The following is a 13863-nucleotide window of genomic DNA, read 5'->3' on the forward strand; positions in this document are numbered from 1 at the left end:
CCTGTGTAGGGGAGCCCCACACGCAAGGAGTGCACCCCGTGAGGAGAGCTGCCCAGCGCGAAAAAAAGTGCAGCCTGCCCAGGAATGGCGCTGCACACACGGAGAGCTGACACAATAAGATGACGCAACAAAGAGAAACACAGATTCCCAGGCCGCTGACAAGAATAAAGAGATCACAGAAGAACACACAGCGAATGGACACAGAGAGCAGACAACTGGGGGGTGGGAGGGGAGGGGAGAGAAATAAATAAAAAATAATTTAAAAAAGACAACTATTTATTAAAAAAAAAAAAAAAAAAAAAGAAGCTGTCTATCTTGGAGGATCACTGTTAAGAGTTACCAAGGAAAATGTATGTAAAGTACCAACACTATGCATTTCATAATTGCACCGTAAATGGCAGGTATATTCACTTAAAAGCTGTTCAGGCTAATTTCACAGCAACCTTGTGCCAAGTGAAAGGAATCTCCTTACTTTACATCTTTTCAGTCAAGGTGTGGATATCTTTATTCAAAAGTTCTGATTTGACCAATATAACTTTTCCTGTTTCTTTTAGTTTTCTTCTCTTTTGCTATCTCTTCCCATCTCCCTGTTATGAAGTGGTGCTACTTAAGGGTTAGTGGGCCATCTCTCTCCTCACTTGCTTGTATTTAAGGGGCTTAATTCTGAATTTACTTTAAAAAAAAAAAAATTTACAAACAACAACACTAGATAAGGAAGTCAAATTGCATATTCATGGTAGAAATAAAAACTAATCTTTATGAAATATATGTCAACAAGAAAAATCCTCATTTAATTGATGAAAAAAGAGAAATAAATATGACCTTAGTTTATAATTATTGAATTAACAACTGCTCTCTTATGCATTTTGTGGATTAAGGAACGTTTCTGGACAAATCTGTTTTAATTGTACTTCATTAGATGGAAAGTGCCTTAAAAAATCTTAAAAGTTTTTTGGCAAAAGAACCACCAAAAAGATTTATTTTTCTAAAAAATGTGATTTATAAAGTAAGTTAAGTTGATAGAAAAAAAAGGAAATATAGGACTTCACTTACTTACATATAGCCTTCTAAGTCATGTCAATGTGTTTGATTTCTATTTGCTTTTCTCCACCCCCTTTTACTAAAAACATCTCCGTTATTCTTCACATATAATCCAAATATACTAAAGAAACACAAACGAATCATGCCAGTGTCCAACATAAATTCAGTAACTTCGCTTTATATATTCATGGCAATAAATCATCTTAAATAGAGTTGAGATGTTGGGTAAGTAGTATAAAATAGAAATAGTTAAGAATAATTCAGGAGTAGCTCTACTACTCAATAATCTTTGTTTTCTAAGTTGATTAGCAATTTTTCTTTGGAAAAAAATGCCCCTTAAATTAATTCTCAGGGACATTTGCATATGAAAATTAAAAGAAAATACTTAAAATATTAGCATAAAAATATCTGAGCAGCATTTATGTCAAGCACTATTTTTGTTTTGTTATTTAAACAGAATTGTGATTATTTCCTCTTCAAATTATACACAAGTGATTATTACTGTTGGCTGACGTACAATGCTTGGCCAATTATTAACTTAATAGAATATTCCCATACTTGTGTCGTCAAACTATTTCTAGGAAACCATCTCATTCTAAAACTATTTGTAAAAAGAGATTCATTAATGCAATCACCAAGACATTTCATCAATAGGATTATATGCCATATATATCTTCACTTAAGCAATCAATGATTCACTGGAATGCTTTGAAAAAAATCTTAGAACAAATGAAAATATTGGCCAAATGTTTCAGGAATTAGAGACAAAAGAACAAAGTATTATATTATAAAATGAGATCACTGTTAATTGAAAGTAATTTGTTCAGAAAAAATGAAAGTTTCCATAGAACTTGTTAATATTTATGATACATAATTTGAATAACGTACCAAACCATGTCATACAAATAAGAAAGCTGACACTTTCAATATCAACTAACTTTAAAAAATAAATTCCTTAATATATTTGTAACATATCTTTTAATTCTCTTTTCCATAATAAATTTTAAGTGATAAACAAGATTTAAGCCTATATAATGTTCCCCTTAAAATCCCACATTTACTATTTTGTTTTCTATTACAAAATACATTTTGCTAGCAATTTGTCATTGAACTGCAAATTAACAAAACCAGACGGAAGCATCTACTTTAAAACAAAGCAAACTTTCGTAAGCAATATTTTACATCTTAAAAATGAATCACAGACGTGAAATCAAAACAAAAAAACTGCTATTGAACTTATACAATAATATATTCATAATTCTATATATATATCATATATACATAACAAAGTATATATAAAATATATATAGTCAAGATTTGAAAAGGAGCAAGAACTGGAACTTTGATTTGTAAAACTCAAGGAGTAGAAAACCCTCTAAACATTAAACAATTTTAACAAAACTTTCTGTACAACGCTAAGCAGTTTTACTTATACATAGAAAATGTAACAGGAGTAGTGTTTAAAATTACAGAACTCCTTAGTATTTAATAGCTGGTAAATCTGGAAAAAAATAACAACATTCCATTCACAAATATTTCCAAGCAATAAATATGTATTTATAAATATTGTAAATTTGTACCAAGATGAGAAACGAAAATCACAAATCTGAAATTTATTCCTCAGTTAACAGGCAATCCATTATCTTGGTTTCTTGGCTATTAATTTTTTAAAGGTTTATTATGCAACAAAAAGTGTAATTATCACTATGGCCTCAAAACAATTCCGAAAAACAAAGCATTAAAAAAAATTCCCACCTAAATTTTTACACTAAAAAAAAGTTGATCAAGGAAAAACTTAAAATTACTACCTTATGAAAAAATGACAAAAATTTTTTTTTTCTCTAGGAAAATTCAAGGGCAAAATAAGAGAACTCTCCAATCCAGAAATACATGGAACACTAAAAAAAGGTTATTTCTGAGTCAGTAGTCTGTATGACACTGCCAGGTTTGTTAGATACATACACACTATGTAATTATTATTATTTTTTTTCAGAAGTACAGCTGAATTAACTTTGTGAGAGTCTTGAAGTATGGGCAGTGACTTATCCTGTCCAGTTGGCTGGCGCTCTACTTGGAAGTTTGCATAGACACAGACTTTTAGTCAGCAGTCATATGAAATACCTATGAACCAGTGGTGCAAAACTTTCCTGAAGTGTAGAAAAGATCTCATTTAATGTTCATGACACAGTATCAAGATGAGGATGGTAGTGAAGGAGCCTAAAAATAAAGATGAGATATGTGAATTATTTTGGTGTATATCTTATGGATATAAAATATCACCTGCTTCTTAATTGAGAAAAAGGAGGAAAACTACTCTCGTGGTCTCCATCTAGTCTAGATTTCCTAAGCACCCAAGAGCATTATTCCAAGCATTATCCCAATTTTTCTGTACTTCTTCACCATTTAATAAAAAACTGTTGGAACTAATTAAGTTGACAAATTTTTTTTATTGTTAGATGAGAAAATCTTGTGGAAAAATAATTCTTTATATTCATTGTAAAATTTTAGTAGTGATGGACAAAATCCAGAACAAAAGGTACTGATAAGACATTTACTTACTAATGTAAACTGGTCATAGATTTCTATCAGGTCCTCCATTTTGTATTGTTCTAGTACTACAAAATTTTCCAGATTTTCACTTGTCTTTCGTGCACAATCTTGGCAATGTACTATGTAGGTCTTTTGAGAATTGCTTTCATTGGTTACAAAAAGCAGATCAAAAACCTCCACCTGTATTATACAAATGAAAAAGCATTGATAAGATTGGAATGTGTACTTAATACAAATAAATGAAATTATGTATATGAAACTGTTGACAGCCATTTTTGATTAAATGTAGGTACTTCAACCACAGTTGCTTGTTTGAGAACCTGTTCAGTTTTGTAGCATATCTAAGACATGGGTACTGTTAACTATTTTAGTGTACTTTCCTTTCAACCTGAAGAACTCCCTTTAGAATTTCTTGCAGGGCTGGTTTAGTGGTGATCAATTCTCTTAACTTTGGTTGAGATATTAGGTTGTAAATCTCTATGTCATTTTTTAAAGAGATTTTTTTTTGGAAATTGAATTCTTGTTTGGCAGTGTTTTCCACTAGCATGTATTATTCCAGCGCATTCTTGTTTACATAGTTTCTGAAGAAAAACAGGAACTTCATCATATTTAGGCTTCCCTTTTTGTAGAATGTTTTTCTCTCGTGAGGTGTTCAGAATTCTCCCTGTTTTGACTCTATTTGGTTTATCCTGGTCGGATTTCAAAGTTTCTTAGATATATACATAATCATGTCTTTCAGTACATTTTGGGAAATTTTAGCTACTATTTTTTCAAATAAATTTCTCCCCTCTCCCTTTGTTTCTACTACTTCTAGGATTCCCACAATGTGTACAGTATTCTGTCTGATGACCTTTCACAGGGCTCTCAGGTTCTGCTCACACTTCATTTTTTCCCATTATGCTCTTTGACTGAATGATTTCAACTGTCTTATCTTCAAGTTCACTGAGTCTTTATTCTGCCAGCCCCGATATGTTATTGAACCACTCTAGGATTTCAGATATGATTTTCATAATTTCTAACTTGTTACTGATACTTTCTTGATGTTCATGTATTGTATTCCTGATTTCCTTTAGACCTTTGTGCTATTTTTCTTTAACTTTTAGGCATATTTAGGACTATCTTTTCCAAATCCTTGTCTGGTATGTCCCGCGTGTGGAGTTCCTCATAAATTGTTTTTAATGCTTTATCCTGTTCCCTGGAATTGTTATTTTCTGTTTGTTTGTATGTTTTCTAATCACTTTCTGCAACCTGGGCATTTTGATATTTTAGTATTTTACCTCTGATTGTTTAGCTTTTATTCAGGCTAGTGTTAACACAGAGTTTTCCTTCAATGCGAGTACCATACTGTACCGTACCATACTGTATCAAACCAAATGACAGAGATTTCCCTCAGTGCCAGTACCAGAGTTTGCAGAGTGACCTGTGTGGGCCCCTTCAGAGCTTATCCATAAAAGAGTTTAGAAAATAGCTTGAGACAAATGCAAAGTGTTCTTGCTGGTTGCTGTGATACATGTATCTTGTCCTGGACATGGGCATGTGTCCCCAAATGTCTCCTTTTTGCCAGAAAACTGCTTTCTTGTGGTCCTGAGTTCTGTAGGAGTTTTGAAGCTGCCTCCAGGTGCAAGCCAAGTTCTTGGAGGGCAAGCCAGCGGTGAGGGTCCTGGTTCACTCCTTCAGGAAATAGGAATATATGCACCCTGTGTGCATAAGAGTTACTTTACTCCCTCAGAACTTGGACCCTTGACCAGAGACCCACAATGGGAATAGATGTTAGCTCTGTGCCCAGCATTGTGGGGATGAGTGAGGGGCTAGCAAGGGTACCATCAGATCCTACCTTTTTAGCTGCCACTTTCTTGATTTAGTGCTCTTCTTGTTACTACTATTCTTTGTTTTCTGGAACTTTGAAAAAGACTGTTCTGCCAAATCTTTTTTGTTATTTAAAACTTCTGTGGGGATATGGAATGCTGGAGCTTCTCATTGTGCCATCTTGATCCTGTTGATTTGGGTTTCTTCAATTTGTCCTTACTCCCCATTTCATAAACTGTTCTGTTAATTTTCCTTTATAATTACTTTTACTGAATGCCCTGTTAATATTTTTTCTACCAGGTTCTAGTCTAGGACCTTAGTTAATAACTCTCAAGTCCATAGCAACTGCTTTCCAACTGACTTTGTTCTTTATTTCCATCTTCTCGAGTATCAACAACCATTCTCTGAAATACGTACACTGACTTAGTTCCTTGCTAAAAAAATAGCTTCAATTAACAATGAACATCAATTTCCTTTAAAAAGTGGATTCAAGACACTCTGCAAATTTCATATTGCTCACCATTAGAGAATTTGCTATATTTTTCAGCATGTTAAACAACCTATCCTTTTCTGAATACGCCAGCCATTTCCCTATTCCCATTCTATTCCTAGAGCCTAAAAACGCTTTATAAACCTTCAATTCTTGGAATTCTTTGGAATATTAAAATCATACTCATTCCTCAAGGAGAGTACAACAAATATTAATATTTTCAGGAATTTCTAATGCCAATATGAGAAGAAATCATTTTTTCCCCTTGTCTCCATAATAGGTTGTATATATGCCCAGCCTCATTTTTATCAATCTTGTGTGTAACAACAGTTTACAATTTGTCTTCTCCAAACAGAGCAGTCACTGCCTCTTTGTTTCTACACCTCTCGCAAGAGAAAACAGACAAATGTATTATGAAATGAACTGGAAATAACACTGAGCTATGAATGGGATCTGTGTTAGGATTGTTTCAGGTTAAAATCTTATACCTAGAAGAGGAATACCTCAGTACTAGATACTTCTGGGTTACAGAAGTAAAATATTTAACACTGGATGAAAATTTGATATAATTGCTGTATTTGTTAATTTCAGTAAACTGTGTAAAATTATAATTTAAAAAGAAAACAGAAAAAACTAGAGAATTTAAAACAGAACAATGGTAATTTAAGAGGTTACTTACCTCACAAATATTACAGTAATGAGCTGTTTCATCTTTTGTTCGCCCATGCCATATAACCTCTTTTCCTGCTGCAATAAGAGCTTCCCTCAATGTCTGGCACTGCTTTAAAATTTTCAGAAGACAATACCTATAGTGGATGGAAGTTATTTGTGATAACAACTGAGTACTGAGTAATACTAGTATAAAAGATACACCATTTTGAAATAACTCCACGAATCAAGGTTCTAATATCTACTGACATGACAATTTTTTTGGGTCAATTTCTCATGTATGGCAGGTCAGAAAATGACAATACTAAAGGAAAATATTTTTTAAAAAGTTAAAAATAATTTTATTTGAATATAAAGATATAACTGTCTTAACAAACTTACCCATTATTTAAAGAAACATTCTTCATTTTGGCTCTGAGCTGGATTAAGTGAAGAAAGGGATAACCTCTCTAAGTGTTAATTCATCTTCGAAATAAAGGAACTGAATTCAAGGCAGAACTATTATGATTCTGGTCAGACAAGAAGGCACATTAGGTACTAAAAATGGTATTTTAAATATAACTGATTAACTATAATGCCAAAGTTAAGAAAACAAGTTTGTGCAATTTTAATTTGAAGATAGTATAATGGAATTGTTAACACAATCTTTTCTTGTAATTTATACTTTTCCTACACATACTATTTGATGTTAACAATATAGAGAATTCACATAATTGGTGCTAAGTTTTGTACGTTTTCCTGACCTTGCTCAGAATTTTCTGCCAATGATTTTGTGTATCAAAGCGTTTCATTTTCCTGTGAAGGAAAAATTGGATGAGAGGATTTGTAAAGTGGATTACAGCTCTAAAACTGTGGTAATAAAACCATCTTAGGGGATGTGCATGTGGCTCAAGTGATTGAGTTCTCTTCTGTCTACCATATAGGAGGTCCAGGGTTTGATTCCCGGGGCCTCCTGGTGAAGGCAAGTTGGCTCGCGTGGTGAGCTGGCCCAAGGGGAGTGCTGGCACATGCAGGAGTGCTGGCTTGTGTGGCAAGCTGGCCCCAGCAGAGAGCTGAAATAACAAGATGACACAACTAAAAGAGACACAAGGAGAAACAATAAGAGATGCAACAGACCAGGGAGCTGAGGGGGTGCAAGAGTTTTCACACCTCTCTCCCACTCCAGAAGGTCCCAGAATGGGTTCCTGGTGCCACCTAAAGAGAAGACGAGCAGACACAGAAGAATGCACAGAGAATGAACAGAGAGAGCAGACAATGAGGGAAAAGGAGGATAAATAAATCTTAAAACAAACCCATCCTAAAATGCAGGAAACAGCTGTATCAATTAAACATTTGTGAATAATGTAATCTCTTGGGATCAGAAACAAACCACTCTGGAACTCCCTGATCCAGTGTACGGTGAACTGCTACTTAGGATTAACTCACTGGAAATAACTAAGATCACACATCAAAATTACCTTCCTTATGCATTCATTATCTTTCATTCCTTTTAGAATATTATTTACCTTAATGGTTGTATACCCACTCTCTAGAGCAATGACTGGCAGAAGTACTAATCAATAAATATTTACTAAACAAGTTAGTAAATTTCACAATAGTGCAAAAACTTAAAATATGGTCTAGGTTTCTTTACTGGTATTCTCTTCAGTAACCTGAATCCACAGATCAAGTTACATATCACCATAAAAAGAAAACTGTAAGTAAACACAGATTATACATGCACATTTTTTTTTCACAAGGGCCACATGTGCAGGTAGGTACATGTATTAGAAGTGTGTGTTTGGAATTATGGTCAAACTTGTAAAATGCAGAAATGTAAATTACACCTTGAGAATCTGAAGAACTTGTTTATACCCTTAAAACTCAAATGTTTATTATTTCTTATATTAGAGATGTATGACAGCTCTAAGATTCAGGTGACAAGCAATGGACTTCAAGAAACTTTTAGTTTTGTTTTAGCAATCTGTGAATATTCGTTTATTTAGAAACAAAGCCAATGCTTTAAGTCTATATATTTCCAAGCAAGGGAAACTTTGTGATGTACTTGTGGGTGTGAAGGTTTGTGTTTCAAACCTGTGACAGGAGATAGCAAGTAAAAATTCAATTCATGACACTAAGGGGAAAATACATAACTCACTCTATGTTTATAATGTCCTGATGGCCTCCTCCTGCCCCGTCCCAATATGATTTAACCTCTAAGTGCAGAAATATTGCTGGCTAAGTCTTAAAATAATTCTTTAAAAAGATAGTTTATATCACAGGAAAAAATGCCTAAGACTCTTCAAATACTTTTGTATTCATTTAACTCAACTTCAAAAGTCTTTGAAATTTTGCAAACTTCTTGATGCTTCCATGTGGAAAAGTATCAGAAAAAAGAAATTGTATCAAGTATATGGCACTTAGGTCTCATAATAACCAGTCCAAGGCATTAGTATTCAAACCTATTTAACAAAAGATAAACAGTTTCAAAAAGGCTAAAAATTTGCCTGATGTCAAAAGGCTATTCAAGTGTTGAAAACTAGAGATGTCAAAAAATCTCTTTGATACTGGTATCTTAAAAACAGACAAGCTCTATTCATCTTAATTACCCACAATGAATGACATAATTGCCCTCGAAAATTTTTATACTATCCTTTACAAAAGGCTTTAGGTGCAAAAGAATGAAATGAAATAATTTCGTTGAGTTAAAGGCTCTTCTGTAGGCCAAAACAATCAGAATATGTCTCAATGGGGATGGAAGAATAGATAGAATATAAAGAAATTTAAGGAGAGGAATGTATTGAAGATCAAAGATAATATTCAAAACTTGCCTTACCAAATGTTATACTTTGGGTTAACACTGGACTTAAGAGAATTTTTCAATGTACAATGACTAAAAAGTATTAGCCAAAAAATAGTGTTAACAGTACATTTGTTACAATTGATGAATAAATATTGAAGCACTGCTACTAACAACAACAAAGTATAGAGTTATGTCCTAATATTTTTAGATTTGCTAGGCATAAATTGCTTATTTTATGGCAATTTAGAATGTAACTTGAGGGAAGCAGATGTGACTCAAATGAGAGAGCATCCGCCTACCATATGGGAGGTCCAGGGTTCAAATCCAGGGCCTCCTGACCTGTGCGGTGAGCTGGCCCACGTGCAGTGCTGATGTGCGCAAGGAGTGCCTTGCCACGCAGGGGTGTCCCCACTATAAGGGAGCCCACGTGCAAGGAGTGTGCCCTGTGTGGAAAAAACCTGTAGCCGGCCCAGGAGTGGCACCACATACACAGAGAGCTGATGCTTAAAGATGACACAACAAAAAGAGACACAGATTCCAGGTGCCACTGGCAAAAATGCAAGTGGACATGGAAGAACACACAGTGAATGGCAGAGAAAGCAGACAAAGGGCATGGGGGGGAAGGGGAGAGAAAGAAATAAAAAATAAATCTTAAAAAAAAAAAAAAGAATTTAACTTGAAAAGCAAAAAAGGAATTAGGAAATGAACAAATACACTGTGATCCGTAATTATAACACTGGACATTAAAGTAGGGTGAATATCTTGGATTATCTGGGTGGACCCAGTTTAAGTAAAAGGATCATTTAAATGTGGAAGAAAGAGGCAGTAGTTAGTGTCAGAGTGATATGATACAGGAAAGACAGGATTGCCATTTTTGGCTTTGCAGACAGAAGATGACCGTAAGCCAAAGAACATAAGCAGCCTTCATAAGGAAGAAAAGGCAAAATGGATTGTCTCCTAAAGTTCCCTGGAAGGAATGTAGTCCTGTCAACATCTTGTTTTTAAGCCAATGATACTTACTTCAGACTTCTGAGATCCAGAAATTTGTGTTTTAAGTCATTTTATGGGAATTTAAAAATGATTATAATAGGAAACTAATATAGTATTACAAAAACTTATATAAAAACTTATCCATTAGTGCTCAATAAATGTTAAATAATTATGTATTAAGAGCACTTGATATTCCAAATTCTTAAATAAAAAAAAATTACAATTACTAAGCTGAATTTTTTTTCAAATTTTAAACAATTTGTGGCACTGAGTATTAACAGGAACGCAAATACATTACACACTGAAAACAATATGTCCAATCTCTGATTTCCTTTGCTCAGACATAAAATTCTCACAAAATAATTTTATTATTATTATTTCTATTTTGCAGAAGAGGAAACAAAGACTAGAAGAGAATTATTAATTTGCCTGGGGTCCTCCATGTCTCTAAGAGTTTGAGAAACCAAGATTTGATGGAAAATTTGACTCCAAGACTTAAGAGTCCTAAATACCACATATGCTATGTTACCTTTCCTTTAAGTTTCCTTTGATATTAAATAGCACCACCACAATACTTAAGAATGTGAAAAAAGAAGAAAAACCATTACAGTTCACACATATTAAAAAAACAAGATGAAAAAACATGTACGTATAAGATAAATTTTAAAATAAAAATTATAAGCAATTATTTAAATGATGGTCAACAGAAAGGACAGAAGAACGAAAAAAAAAAGCAATTTGGTTTGAGTAATTTCATTGGAATGGTGTTTAAATTTTAGAGAATTTGTTTTCAACTAGGAGTTCCTACTCTGTTATTTCATTATTTAATTCTAGGATATATATAATTCTCTGGCAAATCACTGTGACAGAAGTATGTGTGGTCTAGAGAAAGAATATATTTTATTCCAAAACATTCTATTTGATAAATTTAACACTTCCTAATGCTGAACTTTTCAGGGGACAATAGGCTCTTTACTATTGTTTCTGACATATTTAAATTTCACTCATGACTATGGTAATTTAATCGGCAGCCAACAAAATAGTTAATCTATTTGATGCACAACAGAGTAACCAGTATTTCAGAAACACACTATTTCTCCATTAACTTCTTAATAATATTATTTAACCTCCTTCTAAAATTGAAATAATTATAGTTGCAACAATTTATACTACACATGTCAGAGATGGTCTTATTTTAACACTGTAGCTGAACTAATTTACCATTCAACTGCATAGAGAAGATTTCTATTCTAAAAGTCTTTGCTTGTGTGTCTCTTTGATTTCTTTCAAGGAAAGAAAGGATTATTTCAATGGTAAAAAATAACAAACACATTAACATTCATTAAAGTGACGTAAAAAAGGCACAGCACTATGAGAAGAACATATAGATCAAAGAAATACAAAAATATAAAGACAAACTGCAATGAGTAAAGTTTTCTTTAAGTTTCAATCAAGTATTTTTAAAACTAAAATCAAAGGGTAGAAATTTTTATTTTGAAGAATAAAGATGTCTCCCCCCAACTTAATAGTAGACTATATATTTAGTAACATCTCATGAAATCAAATGAAAATGCTTAAGACACAGTTAATACTAGATGGAGCAGGGAATTATCTTTCAATTATCTGAGGAAAATATATCCTTTCAGTTTAAACAATTCTAATCATCACTAGTACCAAAATATAACGAATGATCCTCCTGATGTAACTCACTGAGAAAATACAATTTTATTTTAATAAGTAAAATACATTTATTTTAATAAGTAAAATACATTTCTTTTAATAAGTAAAAGAAATGTCTTAACAATTAGGAAAAGGAAACATTGTCTATAGTTTTTTTTAACTTGAAAAAAAATGCTGACTTTCTAAAAGGCAATGGCCTCTCCTCCTTACAAAGAAAGAATTTCATTATGAGACTAAATAGACAATAATGATGTGAATCTGAATTGAGAAAAAGGCAGTGGGTTGGAGAGAATAAACAGCTGTTTAGTAAGGCTCTTTTATGACAGTTGATAAATATTAATAATTATGGATATTATTCCAATTTTAATGTTCTTAGCCATGACAATGTTATTACTGGCCACAGAAGGAAATGTTCTTATTCTTAACAGATGTTGGGTGAATTACTTGGGTCATATTTCATAATACCTGCAACTTAATTTCAAACAGTTTAGCCAAAAGCGTGCTTATAAGCATGTATATAAACAAAGTGTAAGAAATGTAGCAAAAATTTAGTGATCTGAGGTGAAGAAGGTTATCACTGACCATTACACTATTCTTTCAACTTTTCTATAGGCTTGAAAAATTTCAAAAATTCAAATTCAGAGTAAAAGTACACAGAAAACCTAGTACACAGCACACAGAAAAGTACAGCAAAGTTTTCAATAATATATCTCAACCTGTGTGTATATGAGAAATGTAGATGTGTTTTAATGGCCAATTGAAAAGTAGTATATTTTAATATGGAGCAGACATACATTTTAGATTAAAGAAGTCAGTAGACACACATTTAAATACTCCTTTATGCACTCCTTCAGCTATGATTTAAAAATATCCAGTGTTCCAGAAACCTCAAAACATAAAACCTTAGCAGAGATTACATTTCAGCCAGTGCCAACCTGTGTTTCAGAATCCTTTTCTAAGCAAGAGAAAAATACATCTGACTGTTTACTAGAATTTTTTTCTCTAAACAGTCTCTGAAGACTTTAATGTCTACTTACATGTCTAAAAGCAGGTAATTATCACTTTCCTTATTTGATTCTTTTCCTTCTCTTTACCCTCAATCTCAACAATAAGCACAAACGTTGCTTGAGCACACTGATCCGAAATCTACCAAATCAGATTTTGTCTTTGAAAGACAAAATTCAAGTAATGAATATTTTTTTGATGCATGACTTTTCCTCCTTCCCACCATCCAGAGAACAAGTTCATCCTCTTTTATTCTCTAACTTTTGTCTCTCTCTTACCCACTGTCATTCCTATAATGTCTATCCCTTCTCTTAATTTTTCCCTCCATTTAAATTTCCATCCTGTTGCCAAATAATCTATAATCTGATAATTGGAAAACCTGATAGCTTTACTTTCAATATTAAAAACTCTAATAGCAGCTATTGCTGATATAGAATGTATCTGAAATTTATAGACAAAATGTGGCTATGGTCTTTAGCTTACATAAATATAAATAAATAAGAAGGGCTTAAATGGAGAGATACATGCTTTAGTTTCGGTCTAGACCAGGAGAAAATAGGTTCAAATGCAATATAATGGGGCGGGGGGGAGGTGAGGAATGGAATATAAGAAAGAAGAAAAAATTCTGTTAAAACAAAGTTATTCACTGAGCTCCCATTACATTGATTCCTCAGAATTGACGCTATAAAAATTTTAAGACAGCTCTACTGCATTCTGAAATGGAAGACAAAATCCAAATAATGAATATTCTTTGACTCATCACTTTTCCTGCTATTAAATTAAAGGATACTTGGAAAAATATAGTACAGTATATGAACAAAGATTTCTTATTTTAGTATAACTGCTTATA

The 13863-nt window shown here is 32.9% G+C and overlaps 1 protein-coding gene across 6 annotated transcripts in view; it reads right to left on the reverse strand.

The window, feature by feature from the left end:
• Positions 1-1824: 1824 nt before the first annotated feature.
• The window catches only part of LOC131277238 (lysine-specific demethylase 6A-like), a 228147-nt gene continuing 216108 nt past the window's right edge, over positions 1825-13863 (reverse strand). For all 6 annotated transcript variants that reach the window (XM_058291775.1, XM_058291776.1, XM_058291773.1 and 3 more), the window contains 3 exons: positions 6567-6693; positions 3601-3771; positions 1825-3258 (listed from right to left, as the gene is read on the reverse strand). In XM_058291775.1, coding sequence (XP_058147758.1) covers positions 3232-3258; positions 3601-3771; positions 6567-6693 — 325 coding nt within the window. In that variant the 3' untranslated portion in view covers positions 1825-3231. The remainder of the gene's footprint in view (positions 3259-3600; positions 3772-6566; positions 6694-13863) is intronic.

Source organism: Dasypus novemcinctus, chromosome X (assembly GCF_030445035.2).
Source record: "Dasypus novemcinctus isolate mDasNov1 chromosome X, mDasNov1.1.hap2, whole genome shotgun sequence".
In the NCBI taxonomy this organism is placed as follows: Eukaryota; Metazoa; Chordata; class Mammalia; order Cingulata; family Dasypodidae; genus Dasypus; species Dasypus novemcinctus.